This window comes from Planococcus citri, chromosome 4 (genome assembly GCF_950023065.1).
Source record: "Planococcus citri chromosome 4, ihPlaCitr1.1, whole genome shotgun sequence".
NCBI classification, from domain to species: domain Eukaryota; kingdom Metazoa; phylum Arthropoda; class Insecta; order Hemiptera; family Pseudococcidae; genus Planococcus; species Planococcus citri.
The window spans coordinates 58,704,224-58,725,468 of NC_088680.1; the positions used below are offsets into that span (position 1 = coordinate 58,704,224).

At 33.7% G+C, this 21,245-nt stretch overlaps 1 protein-coding gene across 2 annotated transcripts in view; it reads right to left on the reverse strand.

Annotated features, from left to right (window-relative positions):
* LOC135843644 (uncharacterized) overlaps positions 1-21,245 on the reverse strand; it is a 390,290-nt gene that overhangs the window by 64,295 nt on the left and 304,750 nt on the right. For both annotated transcript variants that reach the window (XM_065361594.1, XM_065361595.1), the window contains exons 3-4: positions 12,067-12,196; positions 6,861-7,033 (exon numbers count right to left, since the gene is read on the reverse strand). In XM_065361594.1, coding sequence (XP_065217666.1) covers positions 6,861-7,033; positions 12,067-12,196 — 303 coding nt within the window. The remainder of the gene's footprint in view (positions 1-6,860; positions 7,034-12,066; positions 12,197-21,245) is intronic.

Here is a 21,245-nt window from a genome sequence, read left to right on the forward strand (position 1 = left end):
TAAATAGCCAATTCACTAAAAAATTAAAAAAAAATAATCTTCCAAAACGCGCTTTATCCATTTTTATTGAAATTTTTTTCAGCAGTATTTAATGGATGAAGTGTATACCTACACTCCTACATCATAAATCCACCCAAATGAAGTGCTAAACTCGCCTAAAAAGCCAATTTACCCGTTTAAAGGGAAACTGTTTTTCCTCTTTCCTGAAAAGTTGTGAAAATGGACAAAGCGAGTTTTGGAATATCACTCTTCACTTGTATCGTGAATAATTGATTCGCCAGTCGGGAAATTTTTCATGTTTAGAATATAGAATAAACATATCGCCAAGTGTTGGCCATCCACGAATTGATTGGTGAAAAAAAAAATATCGCCTTCTCGACACCCTGCACTAAATGACATTTTTTCCATCGTCTATCGTATACAATTTCGACTCATCGAGATTGTTAAGAATACGAGCAGCATGAGCTTGGGGTTGGGATCGGGGTCGGGGGCGTCCAGCTTGCCGATAAATCTGCGGTTGTGGGCTGCAAAATGTGACGCTTAATTCCTCGTTTCGATGGTATTTTTAGTAACGGTTTGCGGCCGAAATGCTCGAGACCTTTGTCTATAATCTGCGATGGGGGTTTGCCAGTGTATTAATTGGAGCGTGTTATCGAGTTTTTAATCGGTTAAGGTCGCGAGATGGCGCAGGGTGGTTGTATTTTCGCAGCTAGATTATCTTTATGAAGTGTTTGATATCTGCACTTATACCTATAAACGCATTGTAGGATGCATCAATGACTTTTGAAATCATAGAAAACTACGAGAAACTGGCAAATATTTCAATAAAATTAATGAAAACTCTGTAAAAAGTACACTAAACCTCACTAAAATATTTTTAAAATTACATAAAAATATTTTTGAACGTGTTTAAATCATAAATTTGGCAAAAATTAGTGAAAACTGTACAAAACATTGTTCAAATATGTTGTAAATTAAATAAAAATACTTAAAAGCAGATGAAATTAGAGTGAAACATGCAAAAATTTTGCAAATAATACAAAACACTTGAAAAAACATTGAAATTCATTCACGAGAACACAGCTCACACTTGATTTTTTACAAAAAAAAGTAGGTACCTAACTTTAGTCACCAAAAAGTAACAAAACGTGAGCAAAGCATCTTGATGTAAAGAAAAAAAGAAACTAGAACATTTAAAATTGAGATGTTCTGGTTTTTTATTTTAAAAAGTTAGACTATTTCAAATTTTTTTGATGGAAAAGCGAGGCTTCCCCCCCCCCCCGATTTTTGGAAACAAAACGAGATTTCTACAACTTTATTAGAGGGGGGGGGGTCAGGCCAAAAAAAACGAGACTTTTGAACAATAGGATAGTTTTTGGAAAGAAGTGAATTTTTTTAGAATTTTTTTGGTACAAAGTAAGACTTTGACAACATTTGCAAAAAACAGGTCTTGTTTGCAAAAAATGATACCTTTTCGTTTTTGATTTTTGAAAAAAGGAGCATTTTTGACAAGTTTAGACAAAAAGCAAGATTTTTAAAATTTTAGCAAAAAGCAGAACTTTTTAAGAGTTATTGACAAAAAGTGGTACTTTTTAGCAATTTTTGGCGCAAAAACAAGATTTTTGCTCAATTTATGAAGAAAAGCTGAGACTTTTAGCAATTTTGCTGAAAAGTGAGAATTTTTGTCAAAAAAAAAGAAGATATGTATTTTAACAATTTCAGAAAAACGTAGGACTTTTTGATAATTATTGGTAAAAGGTGATACCTTCTCAAAATTTTTGTCAATAAAGCGAGACTTTTGCACAGTTTTTGGAAAAAGGTGACACTGCTTGAAATTTCTCACAGTATTTTTACTTCAAAGTCATTTTAATAAAGCAAAAATTCAGGAAAATTTTTAAAAGAGCGAGAAATTTTTTAAGCAAAAGCAAAACTTTTCGGTGAATATTGACAAAAAGTGGTATTTTTTTACAAATTTTGGCCTTCGGCAATAATTTTAACAATTTTTGATAATTTTCAACATTTCAAACATTTTTTCTGTTTTTTTTTTTTTTTTTCATCATTTCATCACTTTTTGACGATGTTTTAGAGTAATTTTGCAACAATTCAACAAAAACTACTGAACGTACTTTTAGTACTTTTTAAAATATTTTTATGGCATTTCACTTGTAACGTTGTAATGATGTCTTATGCAATTTTTGCTCACTCTTATCAAATTTTTCTAAAACTTTGTTAGTTTCTGGCATTTTTAATGATTTGAATGCTTTTTATTATATTGTAACGAGCTTTAACGACGTTATATGCAATTTTGAATGAAACATTGGTTTTTGTCTTTTCTGTTGATTTGAAGTGATTTTATTCGTGTATCATTTTGAAAAGTTTTGATGACGTTTTATGGAATTTTTGCTGAATATTTGCCAAATTCCGTAAATTTTATGATTTTTAATTTATTTTTCTGCCATTTTACCGTTTTATAATAAAATTATAGACATGTCATTTTTTGTGAATCTTGTCATATTTTGATGGGACATTTTTATCATTTTTCGTCGTCATAAATTACAAGCATTTCAAACGTTAAATTTCAAAATTCATTTTCCTCTTTGTACGTGGAATTTTGAAAGTAAATATTTTGAAAAATTCACCTCTGAGTTGATGCAGGACTTTCATTTTAGCAAGATATTTTTTCAAATGTTTGATTTTTTTGAAGAAGAAAAAATAGTTGAGTTTTCAAACATTTTTCAAATACACAATCTTTTTGTATTTTTTGTCAATTTTTTCACTACCCCCGTCCCCCTCTTTCACACAAAAAATCAAAATAAAATATTTTAAAAATTCTAAACGCAGTTAATTGGAAAATGTCAAAGTTTGATTAAAAAATGAAAACAAACAGGATTTTGGGCAATTTTTGGGCAAAAGAGTCATCCTAGAACTTGGAACAGATTTTTGGGACTTTCAATTTCAAAAAAAAATCCAGCTTCACACAAATTTCTCGCTTTTTTCTTTAAAAATTAATCTTTGTAAAAAAAAAAAAAAAGGTCAGACTTGAACCGTTCTACATAAATTTTGGAAAATTTTGCCTAAAATGATCCAGTAGGTCACCAATAGAATTAAATCAAGGTTACCAGGAGCTGAATTCCATTAGAACCCTTTTTACAAAAATTTTCAGAAACTAGAAACCATCAGGAAAAATTGTCAATTGATTTATTTAGGTGCTTCACATTAAGATGCAAATGCAAATTGTGTGCAAAAAACTATTCGTCTCACTGTCAAAGTTCAATTTTAAAAATAATGAAATTAAAAATGAAAAAATGAAAGTATCAAGGGAATTTTTTTCATGTTTTGGCAGCCTTGTTTTATACGTCTTCAAGTACATACCCACTGTTCAAAAAAAATCATCACAAAACATTCCACTCTCACCTTCAACACAGATATGGCACATACAAACCATTTGGATACAGAACAAAAGAGCTAATAGTTTCATTGGGACTTGGCCCACTCAACATACCTCAGATTGAAAGCTATTCCTTGCCTTAATGCCAAATCCGTGTAGATATGTCCATCCAAAAAAAAGTACGATTTTACGCATCACTGATAAAGTTCGGATACGCTCGGAAGGTTTCGTTGAGTTCGGATTGAACATCAGTTAGCTTCATGCATCTTCTGTGGTGCACTTTTAATGCACTCAGATGCAAATTTTTCAATTCAGGGCATCCCAGAGTCTTATTATCAGTGACCCAAAAAGACTTTTTTTTTTTGGATGGACATACATACACCGATTTGGCATTCATTAAGGTAATGTATTGTAAACAGTACCAATTTATTATACCAACTAAAAATACCTCCTACAGATCAAATAGAAGAGAAGAGGTGATTCTAGCTAGAATATGAATCAGACATACTGCATTAACACACAGATCACTTTTTACCAAAAAATCCTTCAAAAAATGCGACACATGTAATGTGAATGTGACAGTCCAACACATTATAGAATCATATAAAGTACGTACATATCGCACCTCGGGAGTAATAAGGTCACATCTCAAAAAAATTGATTTTGATGTTTTTGCATTTTTGGGGTTTGTATGACCCCCCTCAACCAAAAATTACACTTTGAGTTGGGTACATCATCTAGATCTTGTAAAAAACGCAAATGGCCTAACTCAAAATCTCAACAACATTGCAAGTTGTTTGGAGTTATAAGGACACATCTCAAAAAACTCCACCTTTTTTGAGCAAATTTCGTACACACAAAGTGTTAACAAATAGTTTTGATTGTTTTGAATGTTTGTCAGTTAGAAATAGTCACAAGGAGTGCATTTTTTATTGGTTTGTATCAAATGGAAATTTTTTTTTAAATTGATCACTTTTCAGAAAAATGAATTTGCACATATCATGAAATTTTAGGTTTTTGAGAAAAACTCAAAAACTAAGCACTTTAGAAAAAAACTAACGACATTATGTCGATTGGAAATTTAATTCTCTACAACTTTGTTATCATGAAATTTTTTTTGGACGCTTCCTTTCGCCTCCACATCAACTTTAATGAAAGGTTATAACTCAAAATGTTTTCCAAACATTGAAATATTTCCTCTTTAAGATTTTATTTTTCAAAGTGTTCTTATGCTAAATGAAGGTAGGATACCAGATCTTAAAAATGAGGTGCTATTGATTCCTCACAATTAATTATAAGTTGATAAAAATAATGAATCAAGTTTAAAAAAAAAAGAAAATCACTCTCCTGTAAAATTTCACTTTTTTGAGATGTGACCTTATAACTGCCGAGGTGCGATATGTATATGATAAAATCAGAAACGAAACACATGGAGTAAATTTTAAATACATAGTCTACAAATGAAGATGAAGAAGAAATGTGTGTAAAGTTGTTCTTGTTCCTAATTCGTGGAGGGATTTATGATTTGTTATAACAAACTTATGTTTTGCACTGTTAAATTTTGATATACTTACCTACCTATTTTTGTTGAACTTGTATTTTTGTGAATTTTGCCATACTTTTGTTGAGATTATTTTGTTGCAATATTTTTGTTATTTGTAGATGTAATTTCTGTTGTTGGATTGTTGATGTTAAAGGCCAAGATGCCGGACGTCATAAAATAAAACTTTTTGATGATAATGATGGAAAAAAATCGTAATCTGACTGGGCCCATCATTTCTAAATTTAATCCCACGAAGATTTACATTTCAAAAAATTCAAAGAACATTATCTCGTTAACAAAAAAAAACTCAGCATGGACCAAAAATATCAAATTAAATTTCTTCTAAGTTAAAGGAAAAAAAAACCCAAAGATTCGAGTTCCAGATCAAATCGTCACCGAGTTATCGTAGTACTTCATCACGTCAATCACAAAAAAATCCAGACCGATTAAAAGATGACTTCACATCACAGAAAATTAAAATCACTCCCTCCCCTCTCGACAGCACAAATCTCGCAATAATAAAACTTCAAAACTAAAACAAATTATCTGAAAATATCGTAAATCCATTCAAAAAAAAACCTTCACACAACCCAACCTCGACTTCTTCTCATCGGGTTAAACGACAACCGCGGCGCGCGTAAACCTAAGAGAAAAAAGCCACTTTTCAGAATAAGATTAGCGATGTATTGCGAGATAATTCTTCCTTCTTAATCGTATTAATTCAACTACGAAACGTAATCCTCTCTGAAGAATAAAGAAAAGAAAGAAAGAAAGAAAGAAAGAAAAAAACCTAAAAGAAGAGTTTTCAACCCCCTATTTCAAAAATTGTCCTAAGACTGGAATTTCTTATCGCAGCTTGCGTGTTTGGAAGAAATACAAAAAGGCCAAACGTTCCCTTTCTAACTTTTCATTTTGCATTTCATCTTTTTAAAAAGATTAATTATCTAGAATACTTGGCCAATTTCTTTACTCCGATTAATTAATCTCAACTCGACGCGAAGCTTTAGAGAGAAGAGAAATTAACAATAATAAAAAAAAGAACACCCTCGACATCATTTACACGTACCATACCTAGACGTGTCTAACTTCTTCGTACATACTACATACATACGACACGAACCGAAGCTTTTTATCAAGAAAATAATCGTATATATGGTACTAGGTGAATATATCAGCAGACTCGAATCTCCAGTAATTGACTTCTGCCAAAGGAACAAAAATAAAAAGCGAGAAGTTATTAGATTACTCGAAATAGCACTCTCGGATCAAAAATCTGTTGCCTTTGCAAAGCTCTCTGAGTTTTCTTCTTCTCCTGCTGCTGCTGTTTTTTTTTTTGACAAATATATAATGCGCGCACGTATAGTTTAAGATGTATAAGCATCGAGTCGAACGCGAAGAAGAAGAAAAAAAAACTTGAAAAGAATTTTACGCTAGACTTTTATAGTATAAGTCAAAGAAAGCGCAGTATACTTATATACGATGAAGAAGAAACATTACGACGAAATCCTAGAGACAACGATGCTCTCTAATGGAATACACCTACAAGTTGCACAGCATTATACATATGTATATCTATCAAGTAAATAGAATACATCTAAATGAATATTTAATGCGATTCGTAGAGAAAAAAAATCCTTCATGGCTTCATCATAGATGCCGACAGAATATTTGACTCGAGTTGTTCATTTTTAATGCAAACGTATAGTACGTGGTACCTCTACCTCTACCTACCCTTAAACTTGCTATTCGTACGTAGATTTTAGCTAAGTCAAGAAGAGAACCGAATACATGAACCATTAACACAATGGTATCAATTTTTGTTAAAGCTTTCAAGGCGTGAATTTTTCTGCGTAATAATTCAAAGCACATAATGAAACTAGAGTACATTTAACTGTACTGTAAATGTAAGCTGCGAAATAGTTCACATACCTGGAAAATAAAGAAGCGTTTTTCTTTTAAAGTACGACGTTCCTGGTATTTTCATTTCACAGTCGAACACAGTCGGTGATTCCAAGTACGCTTCGTTAAATATCGCTGACGTCGTCACGTCGAAATAGCCGCTTCTTTCGTACATGTTTATGGTTACTTCTTCTTCGGGTATACTGTAAAAAAGAGATATCATTTTGCATAAATAAATTATAAAAACTTGATTGAAATAATCGAATCGATAAATAATCGTTTTAAATATCTATCTAATACGTAAATAGTGTAAGGAAATCGCCAATTTTCGAAAAGATGATAAACTGCCATCAGATTCAAGTGCTTGGGAAAAATTTTTAAATGCTGGACCAAGCCTGGAAAATATTTTTCTCTACTCAAAAGTTTCCCATTAATTATACCAAAACATCGAAAGATATCATTTCTAATGCTGGGAAAATATTTTGGAAACCAATGGTGCCAATTTTTTGGTCATTATTATCTACTAATTTCAAAAAATCAAGAAATGTAGTTAAAAACTTACCAATTTTGGCCTCTTTTTTGAGGCACAGCGGGACATTGAGGGATTGGATCCAAAAAATAAGTTCATATTTGGACTCAGCGACCTCAAAAACATACTATTCGATATATCACTCGACTTTTCACGATTTTTCAAAATTTTGACCCCCCCCCTCCAATTTGGCGGCTTAGAGGGGATTTGGGGGGCTGGACCTAAAAAATAAGCTCATATTCGTATTCAGCGACCTCGAAAACATACTATTCGATATATCGCACGTCCAGATTCGTTTTTAGAATGGATATATGATTCAGTTGTGTGTTACTTGAGAAATCATGCACACCCTCCCCCCCTGGGAGGTTTGAAGACCAATCAATGGTTGTTTGATTAGTAGTTGGGTGTGTAGATTTTGTAAAAAAAAATTGAACGAAAACGAATGATATTAAGTGGTAACTTTGATTAATTTATTGGACTGACCTTTTTTGAAACACCTACTTTTTCCACCCCTGTTTTTAGACACCCCCCTTGAGGAATGGGTATCGAACGTAGCATCAAATTGCCGAGAAATTGAAGGGGAACATTTTTTGTTATGGTACTTTCTATTGTAAACCTAATATTTGCGGGGTAAAACGCAAAAAACGTGAATCGCAACTGGTTTTAGCCCTCTAAAAAAATTAGCTCTAGGGGTAGGAGGGTCGTTTTTTTTGGGAGTTCAGGAGAAATATCTGAGCACATTCTCGAAGAAAAAAATTGATGTGCCAATTTTTCTTTTTTTGAAACTGCTATTTGCCTGCTCTACTAGATCGAAGCAGAATCTCAAATACTGTCTTTTGTAACTGAGCCTTTCTTCCAAAACAAATTAGGTAAGGACTGGAGCGAAAAAAACATGATTTTTTTGGAAGTACCCCCTCTTTGAGGACTCATTTCCCTTACAGGAGCACCTCCGGATTTTCTGAGCGACTTTCAACTCAAAATGAAGGTCTTCACTGAATTTGGACGAATTTCTCCAACATATTTCACGACCCAACCAAACTCACGTATTTACGGCAAACTGGATAGGCAACTTATTTCACATCGTTATTATCTAAAGGATGCTTCATAAAGATGGATTGGACTTTTTTTTTCGTCCAGTCATACATGATTAATTCAAAATTAAATTTTGGTGATTTAGAAAACGAAAATAAAAGGCATAAAAAATATATAAAGTTTGTCGACTTTCAACCTTAATTTAATCATTTTTCATTTTGCAAGACTCTGGTATGAAAATCATTCTTAAAAAAATAAAAAATTGCTTCAAAAAAATGCTTGATAAAAATGACAAAAAAATAGCCAAAAATTAAGAGTACGTGAAAAAAAACTTGACAAAAAAATCAACAAAAATCAACAATAAAAATTGTGAAATATGCAAGGTTAAACTTTCGAAACAAAAATAGAAATTGAGAAAAGTTTTCACATGGAAAATTTTTAAAAGTGTGAAAAAGTTGATATAACTTCAGAATTAGAAAAAAAAATAGATAAACGGTTAGTAAAATTTTACGAAATGTTCAAAATGATAAACAAAAAAAAATGACTAAAAATCGATAAAATGTGTAGTAAAACGAACCAAATTTTGCGAAAATTGCATCAAGATATTGAAATTTACTAAAATTTAATTATTTCTATACCTACCTAATACTCTACTAAACAGAAACGAAATTTTGGAATCATCACGTTAATCGCAGCAACTTGAGAAGACTAAGATTGAGCAACACTTTGAAGTGTCAGTAAATTAGTTCTGGAATTTTACCTTATTCATCTTTAGCTTTAAAAATGGTAAATTTGTAACTTTACATTAGGTATTTCAAAATAAATTTCAATTTAACTTACCCATTTCAAGCAAAAAAAAGAATCAAAAATATCAAAAATTGATAAAATTTCAGTGAGATGAAAAAAATTCTCAAAACATTATGAAAAAACGAAAAAAAATATGTAGTTGAAAACAAATACAAATTGGAGGAAATAACGTTATAAAATGTCAAAATTGCATGAAAACAAAATACACAAGACTAGTTTATTAAAATGTCTTTCAATTAAAACAAAATCATTCAAAAGTCATCTGAAATAATATAAAATTGATTACAAAAAAAGTGAAATTTTGCAAAAAAATTGTATAAAATATTTTAAAAAATTGTAGAACATCGAGAAAAAAACTGAAAATTGATAAACATTGATGTGGCATCCAAACTATGGAAAATCAAATCATCCTAAATGACAAAAACTCAAATAAATTTTCGGAGTTTGCATAGCCTACCAAATAAGTACAAAATTTGAAATCAAATTGAACTCGCATAGCTTTCTAATTACAAAATTTAAAATTGCATTATGGAGCTTTGGGAAGCCAGGCAAGTAAACAGATGACCTTCAGAGTCCAGACAGGAAACCAGATGAGCCTCAGATGCCAGACAGACCGGTCGATGGCCTCAGCAGGCCAGACAGGAACACAGACGGCCTTCAGGAGTTACATCGACGGGTTAATGACCTTAGGAGAGCAAGCAGGAAGCCAGCCAGACGGGTCAGTGACCTTGAAAGGTCAGACAAAAGGATAGACAGAGGGGTCAATGACCTTGAAGGTCCCAACAGGAAACCAGACATATGGGTCAATTAGCTTGGGCGGCCAAATAGAACGCCAAACAGCCTTTAGAAGCCAGTCAGTCAGGTCAATGACCTTAAGAGAGCAAACAGGAAGTCAGATAGTCTTTACAAGTCAGCCAAACAGGTCAATGACCTTGGAAGGGAAGACTTAAAGCCAGACTGGTGGGACAATAACCTGGGATGGTCAGATGTAAAGCCAGACGACCTTCAAGAGCTATACCAACAGGTCAATGACCTTAGGAGAGCCAACAGGCAGCCAGACAGCCTTCAGAAGCCATCCAGACAAGTCAATGACCTTGAAAGGTCAGACAAAAAGGACAGACAGACAGACGGGTCAATGACCTTGTACGACCAGACAGGAAACCAGATAGACGGGTCAATGACTTTGGGCGGCCAAATAGCCCGTCAGACAGCCTTTAGAAGCCAGTCGGTCAGGTTAATGACCTTAGGAGAGCAAACATGAAGTCAGATAGTCTTCACAAGCCAGCCAAACAGGTCAATGACCTTGGAAGGGCAGACTCAAAGCCAGGCCAGTGGGTCAATAACTTTGGATGGTCAGACATGAAGCCAGGCTGCATTCAGGAGCTATACCGACGGGTTAATGACCTTGAGAGAGAGCCAACAGGAAGCCAGACAACCTTCAGAAGCCATCCAGACGAGTCAATGACTTTGGAAGGTCAGACGCAAAGCCAGACAGGTGGGTCAATAACCTTGGATGGTCAGACAGGAAGCCAGACAGACGGGTCAATGACCTCAGGATGGCAATCAGGAAGTCAGACATCCTTCAGAAGCCAGCCAGTCAGGTTAATGACCTTGGATGGCCAGACGAGAAGTCAGACAGACGGGTCAATGACCTTAGGAAGACAGACATGGCGCCAGACAGCTTTTAGAAACCAGCCCAACAGGTCAGTGACCTTGGAAAGCAAGCCAGAAAGTCAGACAGACGGTTTAATGACCTTCGTAGGCCAGACAAGAAGCCAGACACCCTTCAGAAGCCAGTCAGACAGTTCAATGACCTCGAGAAGCCCGGTAGATATAGTAACATGCCTTAGAGATTATGATTTTCCTTGCATATTATAACGCTGTTTTACAAAAACTGACGCAAAATATCTCTACAAACAAACCCACTTTATAAGCCTCGATTATCCATCTATTTAACGTCGTTTTTTAAAAAACTGACCTCAAAGAAATCAAAAGTAGACTTATGGGTTATGATTCTCCACTTAGCTAACGCTATTCGTCAAAAACTCAATTCATGCTAATTTTTCCAATTTTCTCTCTAATTGAGATTTTTAAACGGTTTTCAAAATAATGTAAATTCATCTATTTTTCTATTTATTTTCACCCAACTTTGATGACATTTTTTTAAAATACTGGAGAAAATTGGATGGTTGAAATATTATTGCCTTTGAGAGTTTCAAACATGATTAAACAGATAAACACATCAAAAATCGAATCTAACGTTCGATTCAAAGTCATAGAATTTTAAAAAAATTCATCAGATCGCCCCCAGCCATTCAAACCTAAATCAAGCCTAAAAAATTAAAGCAGTAATGCCTTCACTTTTCAATTAAGTACCATTTCTTCAATTTATTGTCAGATGCTCGGTTGAAAAGAAAATTCAAAATATTACATAGGTACCCTACAAATAAATCCTACAGCTTCTTAAAATTTTTTACCACAAATGACCATGACATTTATACTGATTATAAACTTTAACTAGATCAAGTTCACGCTCCACTTCGAATAAATTTTTAGTTTTCAAAAAAATAAATCATCGCAACCCTCTCAGCGAGGAAATACAAATTCACCATTCCAACAAACAAAACTCAATAGGCTATAGTACTTTGAAAGTTAGTAAACTCTACAATTGTTCTGTATCTCGGCGCGTCGCGGAGTTTCATTCGAAATAATTTTTTATACAATTATTAAATTTACCGCGAAAGTTTTCCAACTTTTCCAAAACAACTGGCAGCGATGTCAACGTTCATTAAGCGAAAATTTCTCGAGTATAAAAAAATATTTATAATAAAACGAAAAAATGTTTAATAAATGAGACGGGTTACTCACTTATCAGCTCTGTCAGGATCTTTGAATAAATATAGCTTCGGCTTAGGAAAAACTCCTTCTACTCTACAAGAAACATTTATCTTATCCATATCTTGCCTACTGTGGAAAAAATCCATTCTTCTTTCTGGCTCTGAAACAGAAACAAAAAAACCGTTTTCATTTTTCCTTCTTTATTTCACTGCACATACCTTACTTATACCTTTTCTAGATACAACGTAAAAGAAAAAAAAATCGCCCGAAAGAAAAAATTAAATTTCACGGCAGACCAAATAGTTATCTTGGCGAAAAAAATTACGTCCTGCGACACCAACCAACTTGGATCACTCTAACATAAAGTTTTTTTTTTTTTTCATCATCGTACAGTAAAGAAGAGACAATTTAATAGCGAATCGATTTTCAATAGGCTTAAGGCGAAGGAATTTTCACAAAAATTGAATTCAGTCGTCGGTTATGGATTTAATAAAAACTTTAATTAATATTTCGCTGCAAAATGCTGCAAACGAAATTCCGGCTTTTTAGCTTTATTAAATCCTTTAAATAATAATCTGGCGAGTCAAGATAACAGAATTACACTTGAAAATATCAGTGCAACCAACCTTACAGTATTACGCCAGACATTTACCTACTGATTTATTGCATTAGAGTAGGTACTTTTCAGCTCAGCAGTTGAAAAATAAGAACAAAATGACGGCTGTATTTCTTTGACGATCGCGACCCTCATTTTCAATGTTCAAGTTCACTGTGTACGAAAAGATAAGCAAGTTTCTATTATTTCAACTTTTCTCGGGTAATTTTAGTTGGGTTTTTTTGTACATATTTTGGTCTCGATGATGTAATATCGCGAGCTTATCAAAGCACAGGAAGTTCGTAGTTTGAAAATAATAAAAAAAAGGCGCTTATTTTTGTCATATTTTCCCCCTATTAATGAGTATAATTTACTGTATAACCATATTACAGGTATGTAAAATGTAGGTATACCAAGGAGTCTCCCTGCGGACACACCAAAACACCATTCACAAATCAATTTATACACATAGCTCGTTTTTAGAATCGGCGTCCAGTGATTTACTATACGATTAAACATTATACCTTATATGTAACATAGTATACGATTCCCTTGTCATGTATTCGTAGTGTTTGCAAGCACGACACTGATAGATGAACCTGTTGACCGCCGTTAGGGCGAGATAATCGGACGTTGGTCCCTTTTTGTCACATTTTCTCAAAGGATTGCCTGCAACTGTCGTCTAATTTATGTACCATGAACGTTTAGCTGTGCTCACGTTTACCTACATACACGTGTAAACGTCTTCTGAAGGGATCGACTTAGACATTTTGTACCAATATACGACACACTTCTATCCATACTACGAATAAATATCTCGTAAGTATACTTTGTGTGTGGAATTAATCGTACGAATAGGTAGATTGTATTTTTGAAAATCTAATTACAATGTGACCCAGTCATTTTGTGATTTTTACTTCATTCATCTCGATACATGTACGATAAAAGATTCGACGTTGTGTAGGTATAAACTTACTTTGCTTTCTTTAGAAAATATATTTTTGAAATTGATTTAGGTATAAGAATTTGAGGAATTTTCACAAGATACCTACCTATACGAAATAGGAAGAAGAAATTTTTTAATTTCGAACAGAAATGAATTAAATTCGAGGTATTCAGACGAAATTTTTTCTAGACGAATGGAGTGAAGCACAAGAAGAGAAACTCGAGACCGAGAGGTGAAATATGAAAAATAACTTCGAAAAGTATAAGGTTAGGTAGGTCGTTTTTCCTCGAAATTTTCCCATTGGAAAAAAGTTTCGGCTGAAAATGAATTTCGTGTTTGTTGATGGTATCTACTCGTATCTAAAAAAAAAAAATGCTACAAGATTCCAAGCATAAGAGGTATTTTTTTTTATAATGAATTAAATGTGACGTAAGATGAGTCTGGATTCCACAAATAAATCAATTTGAACGAAATACACGAATGCATAAGTAGGCCAAAATGTGAAGGTCGTCAAACCATCCATTTTGATGAAAATTCGCAATTTTTGATTACGATTGTTTTTCGACCATTGAATTGAATTGGAAGGAGGGAGGGGGTAAGGAGGCACAATTTCAAAACCGAATAAATTTTGGGGAATGAAATATTCAAATTTTCAAGATAAGTAAGCATCAAAGTTGAAACCCTATTAAGAAAAATTGTAAACTATTTTTTACCTACTGTTCAAAATTCAAAAAAATGCAAACAAGGATCTAAACACCTGACATGGTGTCACAAAAGTCCCTAATTTTCATGAGAATTCAAAAAAAAAAAAATCAAAAGTAAAGTGACATTACTGCATTGTTAGTAATTCGATGACCTTACATACGAGTACGCTCGAATATTTGTTCATTTTTACGAATCAGTCTCTTTGAACCCCCTCCTCCACACAAACACTTAAACATGATCAAAATACCAAAGAAATTTTAAAACTAGGAGAAAATTATCAATTCCGAATAATTAGTCGTTTTATTTTCACGAGCTTGAAAAAAATTGCGACGAATTTCTTTCATTTTAGTCACCTACTTACTTATTCAATTTTTTTCATCATAAATTCAGGCATGAATAATTTTTTCTGTAGGTTTTACACTAATTCTGTTCACATTTCTTCACTCAATCAATTTACTGGCGGTTTATCGCTAATTTCCCTCTAATTTTACTTCGAATATTAATTTTTTTGTCATTTTTTTCACAGAATTTCTAGCGATTTCTTGCATAATGTGTCAACGATTTTCTTTTTAATTTTGTACTTTATTAATTTTTTTTAGAAATCATTGCGATTTCTTCCTAATTTTTTATTAATTTCATTCACCAATTCTCAGCGATTTATCACTGATTTTTCAGTCACCCCCCTCCCAAATTTGGATTTTTTAAATCATTCTTTTTGGCTTCTTTTTTCTAAAGTTATCTTTCACCAATTTTTCAACGTTTTTAAACCAATTTCTAGTACAAATATTTCTTCTTTTATCTTTTCGTTTTCGTTTTTTTCCCTTGTGATTTCTCATCTCACCAAATTACCAGCGAATTTTCAAGTGATTTTCAAAATCATTTTCTATCAACTCTCCCCTCGTTATTGAGTATGTACATATTTTTTTTATTCCGATTTTCCAATGATTATTCCCGTGTTTCCATCATTACTTTTTTTAAAGAAAAATATTAAAACCAGAGTATAAGACATACATTGCTTAAAACCAGTGTTTGTGACAGACACTGTTTAAAACTAGTGTTTGTGACAGACACGGTGTAAAACCACACTAATTAAAACCACACTGTTTGAAACCAGCATTAGAATCAGACACTGCTTAGAACAAGTGTTTGTGACAGACATTCTTTAAAACCAGTATTTGTGACAGACACTGCTTAAAACCAGTGTTTGTGACAGACACTGCTTAAAAACAGTGTTTGTGACAGGCACTGCTTAGAACAAGCTTTTGTGAAATACATTCATTAAAACCAGTATTAGAAAACGAACACTGTTTAAAACTAGTGTTTGTGACAGACACTGTTTAAAACCACACTGTTTGAAACCAGTATTAGAATCAGACACTGCTTAGAACAAGCTTTTGTGAAATACATTCATTAAAACCAGTGTTGGTGACAGACACTGCTTAAAACCAGTGTTTGTGACAGACACTGCTCAAAACCAGTGTTTGTGACAGACACTGCTCAAAACCAGTGTTTTGTGACAGACACTGCTCAAAACCAGTGTTTTGTGACAGACACTGCTCAAAACCAGTGTTTGTGACAGACACTGTTTAAAACCAGTATTAGAAACAGACACTGCTTAGAACCAGTGTTTGTGATAAACACTGTTTAAAACCAGTGTTTGTGACAGACACTGCTCAAAACCAGTGTTTTGTGACAGACACTGCTCAAAACCAGTGTTTGTGACAGACAGTGTTTGTGACAGACACTGTTTAAAACCAGTATTAGAAACAGACACTGCTTAGAACCAGTGTTTGTGATAGACACTGTTTAAAACCAGTGTTTGTGACAGACACTGCTCAAAACCAGTGTTTGAAACAAACACTGTTTAGTACCAGTGTTTTTGACATACACTGTTTGAAGCCAGTGTTTGAGACAGACACAGTTTAAAACCAGTGTTTGTGATAGACACTGTTTAAAACCAGTGTTTGAAACAAACACTGTTTAGTACCAGTGGTTTTGACATACACTGTTTAAAGCCAGTGCTTGAGACACACACTGTTTAAAGCCAGTGCTTGAGACACACACTGTTTAAAACCAGTGTTTGTGACAGACTCTGTTCAAAACAAGTGTTTGTGACAGGTCCTGTTTAAAACCAGTGTTTGTGACAGACACTGCTCAAAACCCGTGTTAGTGACAGACACTGTTCAAAACCAGTATTAGAAACAGACACTGCTTAGAACCAGTGTTTGTGACAGACACTGTTTAAAACCAGTGTTTGTGACAGACACTGTTTTTAAACCAGTGTTTGTGACAGACACTGCTCAAAACCAGTGTTTGTGACAGACACTGCTTAAAAACAGTGTTTGTGACAGGCACTGCTCAAAACCAGTGTTTTGTGACAGACACTGTTTAAAACCAGTATTAGAAAACGAACACTGTTTAAAACTAGTGTTTGTGACAGACACTGTTTAAAACCACACTGTTTGAAACCAGTATTAGAATCAGACACTGCTTAGAACAAGCTTTTGTGAAATACATTCATTAAAACCAGTGTTGGTGACAGACACTGCTGAAAACCAGTGTTTGTGACAGACACTGCTCAAAACGAGTGTTTGTGACAGACACTGCTCAAAACCAGTGTTTTGTGACAGACACTGCTCAAAACCAGTGTTTTGTGACAGACACTGCTCAAAACCAGTGTTTGTGACAGACACTGTTTAAAACCAGTATTAGAAACAGACACTGCTTAGAACCAGTGTTTGTGATAGACACTGTTTATAACCAGTGTTTGTGACAGACACTGCTCAAAACCAGTGTTTTGTGACAGACACTGCTCAAAACCAGTGTTTGTGACAGACACTGCTTAGAACCAGTGTTTGTGATAGACACTGTTTAAAACCAGTGTTTGTGACAGACACTGCTCAAAACCAGTGTTTGAAACAAACACTGTTTAGTACCAGTGTTTTTGACATACACTGTTTGAAGCCAGTGTTTGAGACAGACACAGTTTAAAACCAGTGTTTGTGACAGACTCTGTTCAAAACAAGTGTTAGTGACAGACACTGTTCAAAACCAGTATTAGAAACAGACACTGTTTAAAACTAGTGTTTGTGACAGACACTGTTTAAGACTAGTGTTTGTGACAGACACTGTTTAAAACCACACTGTTTGAAACCAGTATTAGAATCAGACACTGCTTAGAACAAGTTTTTGTGACATACATTCATTAAAACCAGTGTTGGTGACAGACACTGCTTAAAACCAGTGTTTGTGACAGACACTGCTCAAAACCAGTGTTTTGTGACAGACACTGCTCAAAACCAGTGTTTTGTGACAGACACTGCTCAAAACCAGTGTTTGTGACAGACACTGTTTAAAACCAGTATTAGAAACAGACACTGCTTAGAACCAGTGTTTGTGATAGACACTGTTTAAAACCAGTGTTTGTGATAGACACTGTTTAGTACCAGTGGTTTTGACATACACTGTTTAAAGCCAGTGCTTGAGACACACACTGTTTAAAGCCAGTGCTTGAGACACACACTGTTTAAAACCAGTGTTTGTGACAGACTCTGTTCAAAACAAGTGTTTGTGACAGGTCCTGTTTAAAACCAGTGTTTGTGACAGACACTGCTCAAAACCCGTGTTAGTGACAGACACTGTTCAAAACCAGTATTAGAAACAGACACTGCTTAGAACCAGTGTTTGTGACAGACACTGTTTAAAACCAGTGTTTGTGACAGACACTGTTTTTAAACCAGTGTTTGTGACAGACACTGCTCAAAACCAGTGTTTGTGACAGACACTGCTCAAAACCAGCGTTAGTGACAGACACTGTTCAAAATCAGTTTTAGAAACAGACACTGCTTAGAACCAGTGTTTGTGACATACACTGTTTAAAGCCAGTGTTTGAGACAGGCCCTGTTTAAAACCAGTGTTTGTGACAGACTCTGTTCAAAACAAGTGTTTGTGACAGACACGTTGTTCAAAACCAGTGTTTGTGACAGACACTGCTCATAACCAGTGTTTGTGACAGACACTGCTCAAAACCAGTGTTAGTGACAGACACTGCTCATAACCAGTGTTTGTGACAGACACAGTTTAAAACCAGTGTCTGTGACAGACATTGTTCAAAACCATTGTTTGTGACAGACACTGTTCAAAACCATTGTTTGTGACAGACATTGTTCAAAACCAGTGTTTGTGACAGACACGGGTTGAAACCAGTGTTTGGACCAACTCTGTTTAAAACCAGTGTTTATGACAGACGCTGTTTAATATCAGAGCCATTTTTTCAAAGTTTTTTCTGGAGATTTTTTCAAAGAACTAATTTTTTAAAGTACCTAATTTTATGTAAATTTATTCACCAATTTTGCATAGTGTAAGTTTTTATATCAATTTTCTATAAATTTTCACGTCGATTTTCTACAAATTTTAGCATTGATTTTCCACAAAATTTTACACCAATTTTCTATAGAAATTTTTAAACTTAACGAATGTTTGAGCAAATTTCTGAGTGATTTCATTTACATGTAATTTCCTCATTTATTTTCTGATGATTCAAATTTCTAGTGATTTCCATCGAATTTTATAGCACTTTCTTTCAATAATTTTCAAGTTATTTTTCCTAAATAAGTAGGTAGGTAGGTAGGTAGGTACCTACCTTTTAATTTTCTAGTCATTTTTCAAACAAATGTTCTAGTAATTTTCCTTTTATTGTAAAACAATTTTTTTTACCTATGCACCTATTTTTCAACAAATAATTACCTATTCTTATTTTACCCCCCTTTTTTTTGTAAAAATATTAATTACTTACTTAAGAATTTTGTCGCAATTTTTTATTCGTTTTTTCAGTTTTTTTTGTTTTTAATACTTACACAAAGAGTTGTTATTTCTTCTCTTTTTTTGAGAGAGAGAGAGAATTGGAACTAAAAAACTGCTTGAAAACTTCAACTTGATTGGATCAATCTAAAGTCTTTCACGAATGTTTTTTATTTATTTTTTTTAATATAAGAACTTGGGGTAAAAATTAGAACCAATTTTGTCGATCAGTTACATCATTTTTTTGTTCAAAATGAATCGATTTAAAGCATTAGAAGTGATCCGATTTGATCTTACAAAATGAAGATTTCTTACTATATAAAACATTCAATTCTCATTGAAGAATCCGCGAATCAAAATTACTGAAAGAAACAATCTTTGATACAGCCAACTTTTCCCCTTTGAATCTCAAAGAGTCGGCAACTCATTTACTCTTGACTTACGTGCTCTTTGAATTGCTACGATATGAAAGAAAAGATTTCGAGCCCTATTGAGAACACTCACCATAATGTAAATGTAATAGGGTTAATATCTACAGTCTACACATCATCAAAAGGCAATTAAAACCATCAAAATGAGCTTATTTTGCACCTACTTGATAAAAAATGAAAATTATTGCATTCTAAAACCGAAAAACGATATAAAACATTATAATTAGGTATCTCGTTGATGATACTTTCTCAAATGAAAAAAAAAAAGATGCCTCATTCAATGTTTCCATAATACAGTATTATTTTGTCTCTGCTCAATAACTTTTTCTTTTTACAAGGTACCTAATTTATTTCACCATTTTTTTATTTTTTTTCTCTTCCAACAGAATGAGAGTTGTGTAAATACTTGAGGAAATTCCAATCCAAGAAATACATACATACCAATCAATTAATAATATCTAAGCTCACATTAGTGTGATCTTATGTAATAAAGTACATTATACTTAAATCTTACCTATAGCATTTGAATTTCGAAATTCTATCGTGTCGTTTCGCAAACCACGTCACCGAATTTCCAAAATAAAAAGAAGGAAATCATCCGATATAATTCCCCTTTTTTAAGACGTCAAAGGGTATTCCCGGTTAAGATAGGTGAAATGGCCCTGTTCCCAGATTTGGAAAATCATGATGGATTATTGTTGGGTACCTCCAATAAAAATTTTCGAGCGGAATTTTCGCCCCCCAACCCACCCCCCTTGGTCAGTATAGTCAAAAAACGCGTTTTTGGAAGAAAAATTCGGTATTCATGAGTGATGGGGATAAAATTCTGGTACCACGCGGAATGTGTAGGGAAAGCCTGTATCTTTCAACACGATTTTTTTCAAAAAAATTTATTGTAGTGGTGGGGGTAAAATTGACAAAAGAAAAATTTGAAGCGCCACAGCTCCGAAGTGAAGGGTACTACACAAAAACTGTTTTCGCCAAAATGTGTCTTTTTACTAGTACTTTCTTCCTACCAATCCATAAAATTGAAATTTTGTCTGCAAAAGGCTCATTTTTGCAAAAAACCCTGAAAAAGATGCGTTTTTCGCGTTTTTCTGCAAAGTTATGCAAAATATGCGGAAAATGTATGGAACAAAAATATTGAGCGTGAAATTTTACCCTAGAAAACGTGTTCAAAAGGTTGTCAAAACGCTCATCTACTGATTGTGAGCTAAGCGCGCGCACACATCATATCTTTGCAGCAAAGTCATGAGGTGAGGTATTATGGCACCTGCACTATCTGACAATTGTCACCTTGGTCATGCCGCTACATAGTATGGGATGAAAAATCGCTAGGTACCTACTACAAACTTGTCAAAAATTCCTGCTTTTGCTAAAATTATCAAGAAAATCCTAACTTTTCTCAAAATTTCCAAAAAAGTCTCTCTCGTTTTTCACCAAAATTGTTGAAAAATACCTTTTTTGACGTTATATTAAGAAAGTCCTAATATTTTTTGCAGAAATGACCAAAAAACTTTGTTAGTACCTATCCAAAATTTTGAAATTTCCTGCTTTTGCCAAAATGATCCTAAGAAGTCCGTGTTATGTTTTTGCCAGAATTGTCTGCAAAGTTCTGTTCTTGCCTAAATTGTCAAAAAAATTTCTTTTGCGTCAAAATTGTAAATAAGTTCCTTTTTTGTCAAAATTATAAAAAAACTCGTAACTTTTGTAAAAATTGCCAAATGAAAAC